At 66.0% G+C, this 6,338-nt stretch overlaps 1 protein-coding gene across 1 annotated transcript; it reads left to right on the forward strand.

Moving 5' to 3' along the window:
- The first annotated feature begins 9 nt into the window (after window positions 1-9).
- LOC110469499 (uncharacterized) lies at window positions 10-5,402 on the forward strand. Its single transcript, XM_077788722.1, has 14 exons — window positions 10-170; window positions 597-712; window positions 1,430-2,100; window positions 2,572-2,696; window positions 2,783-2,858; window positions 3,046-3,219; window positions 3,319-3,417; window positions 3,544-3,615; window positions 3,692-3,751; window positions 4,029-4,092; window positions 4,301-4,465; window positions 4,571-4,673; window positions 4,866-4,973; window positions 5,041-5,402. Exons 1-14 carry the CDS (start codon window positions 10-12, stop codon window positions 5,054-5,056), a joined length of 2,010 nt encoding a protein of 669 aa, XP_077644848.1. The 3' UTR covers window positions 5,057-5,402.
- Window positions 5,403-6,338: the final 936 nt, after the last annotated feature.

Below are 6,338 nucleotides of genomic sequence, written 5' to 3' on the forward strand. Positions count from 1 at the left end.
CCAGCGGCCATGGCGGGCAGCGCTGCGGAACGCGATTGGTCCGTGCGCGGCACCGCCCCCCGCCGGACAGCCAATGGGAGCGGCCCGCGCGCGGCGGGGGCGGGGACTGCGAGGGAGGGAGGGAGAGTGAGAGTGAATGTGAGTGTGAATGTGAGAGTGACAGTGAATGTGTGAGTGAGTGTGTGTGCGAGAGTGTGTGGGAGTGTGAGAGTGAGCGTGTGTGACTGATTGTGTGACAGTGAGAGTGTGTGTCTGTGTGTGCCTGAGTGTGTGATTGTGTGTGTGACAGATTGTGTGTGTGTGACAGTGTGAGTATGTGTGTGAGTGTGTGTGAAAGAGTGAGTGTGTGTGAGTGTGTGTGAGAGTGAGAGTGTGAGTGTGTCTGAGTGTGTGTGCCTGAGTGTGATTGTGTGTGACAGTGAGAGTGTGTGTGTCAGTGTGTGAGAGTGAATGTGACAGTGATAGTGTGTGTGTGACAGTGAGTGTGTGTGTGTCAGTGTGTGAGTGTGAGAGTGAGTGTGAAAGAGTGTGTGTGAATGGGTGTGTGAGAGTGAGTGCGAGTGTGTGTGACTCCGTGTGTGTGTGTGTGTGAACAGTGTGTCCATAGCTGACACGTATGTGATCCTGTGTTTGTGTCCCTGTGTGCCTGTGCTGCGTGTGCCCCGCGTGTGTGCAGGGATGTGCTGGGTGCACGCGGGCTGTGAGCGGGAGGGTGCCGGGGGTTATCCCATATCCCGTGGGATGCTTTGGGCTGGGAGGGACCTCAAAGGGACCCAGTGCCACCCTGCCATGGCAGGGACACCTCCACTGTCCCAGGCTGCTCCCAGCCCTGTCCAGCCTGGCCTTGGGCACTGCCAGGGATCCAGGGTGGGCACCCTGTGCCAGGGCCTGCCCACCCTGCCAGGGAACAATTCCTGCCCAATCTCACATCCAGCCCTGCCCTCTGGCAGTGGGAGCCATTCCCTGTGTCCTGTCCCTCCATCCTTGTCCCCAGTCCCTCTCCAGCTCTCCTGGAGCCCCTTCAGGCCCTGCCAGGGGCTCTGAGCTCTCCCTGGAGCTTCTCCTTTCCAGGGGAGCACCCCCAGCTCTCCTAGCCTGGCTCCATGGCAGGGGCTCTCCATGGTCCGTGCCCTGTTCCTGCACACTCAGCTCCGTGTGTGCCCTCTGGGTGGGCTGGCACGGAGCCTCTGTGGGGCTCCCATGGGGGCTGTGGGGTCGTGCGTGCACAGAGGACACGAGTGTGGGCTGAGGGGGGTGCAGGGGCTGGGGTGTGACAGGGTGTGGCCAAGGGCAGGGAGGGACACGCGCGTGTGGCCGGGAATGGAACGGGATCCGGCGGATGGAGCGGCAGCCCGGGGTGCGGGGTGCAGCCCCCGGGCCGCGCCGTGTCCCTCCGGGGGCCGGCCCGGCTCTCTGGCGTGTCCCGCAGCGGGAAGGGCGTTTCCAGCCCCGGTGCAGAGAGCAGGGCCCGAGCCGGGCTGGCTCCGCGGCTTTCGCACCTGCCCAGGCCCGCGGCGGGAGCGCTGCCCCGGCTCTGCCGGCGCCCCCGGCCCGGCCGTGCCCGCTCCCCGCCTGCCCCTGGGGGTCCCACGGCAGCGACCCCCGGGGCGAGGGGCGGGCGGGCCCCCAGCACTGCCCGGCCTTGGGGGCCGGGGCAGGAGGGAGGGGAGCGAGCACCGGGCGGAGTCCCGGCACCGCGGGACGTCCCGGGATTGCGGGGTGCCCACGGATTGCGGGGTGCCCACTGTGGAACGCCGCAGGACTGCCGGGTGCCGCGGGTCTGGGGCTGTGCCGCGCTGGCTCTCAGCACTGCTGAGACTGGAGTGCGGTTGCAGCTGGTCTGGGGGGCAGCTGGCCGGTCCCGCATTCCCCGGGGCCGGGCTGGGGCTCACCCCGCGCAGCCCCGGGGTGTTTCGGGCTGGGGCTGCCCCGGCCGCTCCCGACGAACCTGCCGCGGCCGCCCGGCCCCGCCCGCTGCCCTTCCTCGGGAGAAGGAGGAGGAAGAGGAGGAGGAGGTGGCAGCGGAGCAGGAACGGCGCTGGAAGCAGCGGGAGCGGGACAGCTCCGACGGGACGGGGGACCCCGCTGTGCCCCCAGCAGGTACCGCGCGGGGCCTGCCCGGGACGGGGTTGTGGGGCCGCGCGTGGGTCTGGGGCCGCGGCCGCCTTCCCGTCCGCTCCGGAGCCAGACCGGCTACGCGGTGCCAGCACCGGCCGTGACCCGCGCCGGCACCCCCAGTCCGGGGAGCGCTTTCCCCGTCACCCGCCGGGACAGGGGTCACCCCTTCCCCGGCACCCCAGCCCCTGCTGCCCACGCGGGTCGCAGCCAGGACAAACCATGGGACGGGAAAAGGGGTCATGGAAGCAGGTGAGCTCTGCTGTCCCGGTCCCGGCGTGGCCTGAGCCCCGGCCCCGTGTCCTCCCTGGGGTGGGTGGGTCACTCACCACCACCTGTGGGTGACACAGTGGGTCAGGTCCTGCCCATGTCCCTGTGGAGGGACAGGTTGGTGACACTGGGATCTGCTGTGCTGCAGCAATAGACCGTTCCCACAACCTGCCCCCTCTCTCCCAGCTCTCGGACTCATCCCTCATGCCGGGGAAGCTGAGGCGCAGCAGGCGGGAGGTGCTGGGGGAGAAGCAGTGGCGGAGCCTGGAGGAGAGGGGAAGTGCCCAGCTGGAGCAGCCCAAGCTCACCAGGTGGGTGCTGCCCCTCATGGGGGCGCATCCCAGCCCCACATCACACCTGTGCCCCTCCAGTCACCCCCTCCGATGCCTCCTTCCAGATCCAGAACCTATGAGTCCTCCTGCAAAGAGACAGAGCAGGCGGCCATGGGCAGGCAGGGACCTCCATCCCCCTCGGTGAGTCTTGGGGTACCAGAGCTGAGGAGCAGGACCCCAGCCCCGGCCTCATGGGCTCGGCTGGACGCTCTTTTGGGGAACCGAGGCTCGTCCCGGTTCTGATGCAGACGTGGTGATGGAGCAAGGGGCTGCAGGGTGCCCGCAGTGCCAGGGCCGCCCCAAGCACCAACCCCCCGACCTCCCGCAGCTGAGCAAGCAGGACAGCAGCTACCGCCGGGCCTTCGGGGAGCTCGCCGAGCAGGACGCGCTGCTGGGCTGCTTCTCGTGCGCCTGGCAGAGAGAAATGCCCTACCACGGCCGCCTCTACGTGTCCTCCCGCCACATCTGCTTCCACTCCAGCCTCCTGCTCAAGGACATCAAGGTGGGGCTGGAGTGGCCGTGGGGCCAGCGGGGCGGGCAGGGGCGCAGGTGGCAGCCGGGAACACGGTGACACAGCCTGTCCCCCCCTCCCCCGGCACAGGCCGTGGTCCCTGTCGCCTCCATCTCGGCCCTCAAGAAGACCAACACGGCTCTGCTGGTGCCCAATGCAATCAGCATCCGCACGGCCAAGGGGGAAAAGGTGAGCGTGGGGACAGCGCTGGGGCAGCCTCACCTGGGGCTATCTGGAGTGTCTCGGTCCCCGTGGGCTCTGGGCCGTGACCGAGGGGGCAGCTCTGGCACAAATCCCCTTCTCGCTCCCCGGCAGTTCCTCTTTGTGTCGCTGCGCCAGCGAGAGGCCACGTACCAGCTCCTGAGGTCAGTGTGCAAACACCTGCAGGTACGTGGGGACTGGATGGGCAGGGGGGCTCCATCCATCCATTGCAGGACACCTCCCTTCCTCTCTCCTTGTCCAGGACAGCGGCCAGAGCCCTCGAGACTCAGTGAGCTGTGAGGAAACGCTTGAGAAGTCTCAGGTAAGGCCAGGGAATGGAGGGCAGGAGGGTACAATGGGAGTGGTCCTAGCCCCCTGGATGGGGTGGGCTGGGTGCAGTGGCCCCTGGGAAGACGTGGGGGGGAACATGAAAAGCCCCAGCCCGAGGCAACACAAACCCCAGGACCCTCCCTGGGGTGGGTGGGTCACTCACCACCACCTGTGGGTGACACAGTGGGTCAGGTCCTGCCCATGTCCCCATGGCAGTGGGGCAGGTGCCTTGAGGGCACACATCATGCCCGGGGCTTGTCCTCTTCCAGATGTCGAGCCAGTCAGCCCTGGAGCAGAGCACCCCGGAGCCCAACAGCCTCCAGGAAGCCCTGGGTGAGCGGCTACCCCGGTGCTCTCCTCGCCTGCTCACGGCCCTGCCCGTGTCCCTGCCCGCATCCGTGCCCCACTGGCAGCTCTGGGCTCCACTCCTTCCCCACAGACACGCGTGGTCTGGGACCGCGTGGCCCTCGCCCCCGCATCCAGCATCCCCAGAGCTCCAGGGAGTGCAGGATCGACACTTTGTGACCCCGTGTGCCCGCAGGACACCTAGACCCCTCCCTGGGGCATTCATCGAGCGTCTCCCGGTCACCTGCAGATGAGCCAAACCTGAGATCAAGGCAAGCGGAGGATGAGGATGGCGAGGTGGCCCTGCTGGTTCCCCGCAGCAGTGAATGGGTGCCCTCAGCAGAGACACGTGGCCTCTGGGGTGGGTAAGGGGGTTCGGGATGGAGGAGAATGATCCTGGGGGTTTACACCCTGGCAGAGCTGAGCACGGACTCTCAGTGCCACTAGCACTGCTTTGTCCTGACAGGGGGCCCCCACGCCGTGCTCTGTGCCTGGGCCACCGCACTTTGGTCCCGGATAAACCCCCAGCTGAGCTCTCTCAACATCATCATCATCATCTACCTGCTGCTGTGAGTCCCCAGGACCTGCTCACAGCCCCAGGCCCCATCCCTACTGACACAGCCGCTCTAGGGTGGCACGGGCAGGCTGGGGTCCCCTCAGACCCCATCCCCAGGGCGAGCACACAGGGGCCTGCCCATGGCACTGTTCCTTGCCCCATGTGGCCACCCTGTGCCCCCTGGCTGACGCTGGCCTGTCCCCAGCATGGTGGCCTTGCTGCTGTCCTCGGGGTACATCGGCCTGCGCATCGCGGAGCTGGAGCAGCAGTTGTCCTTCGCAGGGGCCGGGCCAGACCTCAACCTGTCACAGCAGTGAGTGGGGGGCATGGGGGGGTCTCTGTCCCCAGCAGAGACTCCTCCTCACCCTGCCTCCCCCCAGGTACAAGACAACGTGAGGCCACTGAGGACAATGACCAGAGCTCCAGCCAGGGCTCAGGGGCTGCTCTGAGCCCTTCCTTGGCCTCTCGGGGGGGCTGTCACCAAGTGCCTTCCAGCTCCCCACGATGCCTGGGAAACCCACAGGCTGAGGCTCCATCTCTCCCTGTCTGCCCACCCTGAGCAGCAGCAGAAGAGACCCAGGGAGCTCCTGATGGGGCAGAGAGCAGGGAAGTCAGCTGGAGTCAGCACCAACCCCCAACCAGCCCTCCCTTGCCAAGAGGGAGCAAGCAGAGAGAGGGGGCTAAGCCCCAGGCAAGGCAGGGGCATAGAGAATAATCTATTAATAAAGATTAATAAAAATCACTATTATATTAATACTTATTATTTGCTGGGCCAGATGCCATAGGATGAGCATGAACCAGCCCCCCATGCATCCCCTGCTTCCCAGAACAGACCAGGGGCTTTGACTCTGACTGGTGTGGGGAGGCAGCTCCAGGTGCTGATGTCCCAGGGGTCCGGAGAGCAGCAGAAGACCCCGAGCAGCTCCCGGGGGCACTGGCTGCTGGTGACAGTGGGAGACAGAGGGGAAGGGAGTCGTGGGCAGCACCAGGGAGCCCCAGGGCCCTGCAGCTGGCCAGGCCCTGGCTCTTACCCTGCTCCTTCCCTAGCACGGGGCTCACCTGCCAGAGGAAGGGGTTCCAGCAGGTGTAGAGTCACAGGTACACAGTGGGGACAATGGTTCCCACAGGTTCTGAGCATAAGCTGGGGGTGGAAGCAGAGCTGGGGGCACAGCAGAACCTGCACCCCAAAGGATTTACCTAGCGCAAAGCCCTGGAGCTTAACCCCATTCTAGGCCAGTTAAGGGGCCCTGGGGCTTCCCTCAAGCACCAAGATGGGGAAACTGAGGCACTGACAACTCTTCTCTGTGCCATTTCCTGAGCCATCCCTTCCTCAGACCCACAGCTCAGCTCGATGCCTGGGGCAGCAGCAGTGGGTGATGCCAAGGTCAGGACTCCTCCCTCTCCTCACCCTGCTGCTCAGCCCCATGGAGCAGCTCTGCCCCACACCGCCCAGCCCAGGGGGGTCTTCCAGCAGCAGGACTGGTCCTCACAGCATCACTCACCAGTCACTGGGGGAGGGAGCTGCAGGGTTCCATGTCCCTCCCAAGGACTGGAACATGGCACAGGGCTGTGGGCACAGGGCTGTACCCCACTGGAGAGGTGCCCCCCCTGTGAGGGTCCCACCTGCATGGAGACAGCAGGACCGAGGGGCTCTGCACCCCCAGCCTGCTGCAGCTAT

Source organism: Lonchura striata, chromosome 28 (genome assembly GCF_046129695.1).
Source record: "Lonchura striata isolate bLonStr1 chromosome 28, bLonStr1.mat, whole genome shotgun sequence".
NCBI lineage: Eukaryota > Metazoa > Chordata > Aves > Passeriformes > Estrildidae > Lonchura > Lonchura striata.

What these genes read in the sequence shown, in the direction of transcription:
- LOC110469499 (XM_077788722.1), top strand. Translation starts at nt 10, where the DNA reads ATGGCGGGCAGCGCTGCGGAACGCGATTGGTCCGTGCGCGGCACCGCC. An exon ending in GAGCAGCCCAAGCTCACCAG is followed by an intron (nt 2,697 to 2,782) that starts GTGGGTGCTGCC and finishes GCCTCCTTCCAG; the next exon opens with ATCCAGAACCTATGAGTCCT. An exon ending in AGAGACACGTGGCCTCTGGG is followed by an intron (nt 4,466 to 4,570) that starts GTGGGTAAGGGG and finishes TTGTCCTGACAG; the next exon opens with GGGGCCCCCACGCCGTGCTC.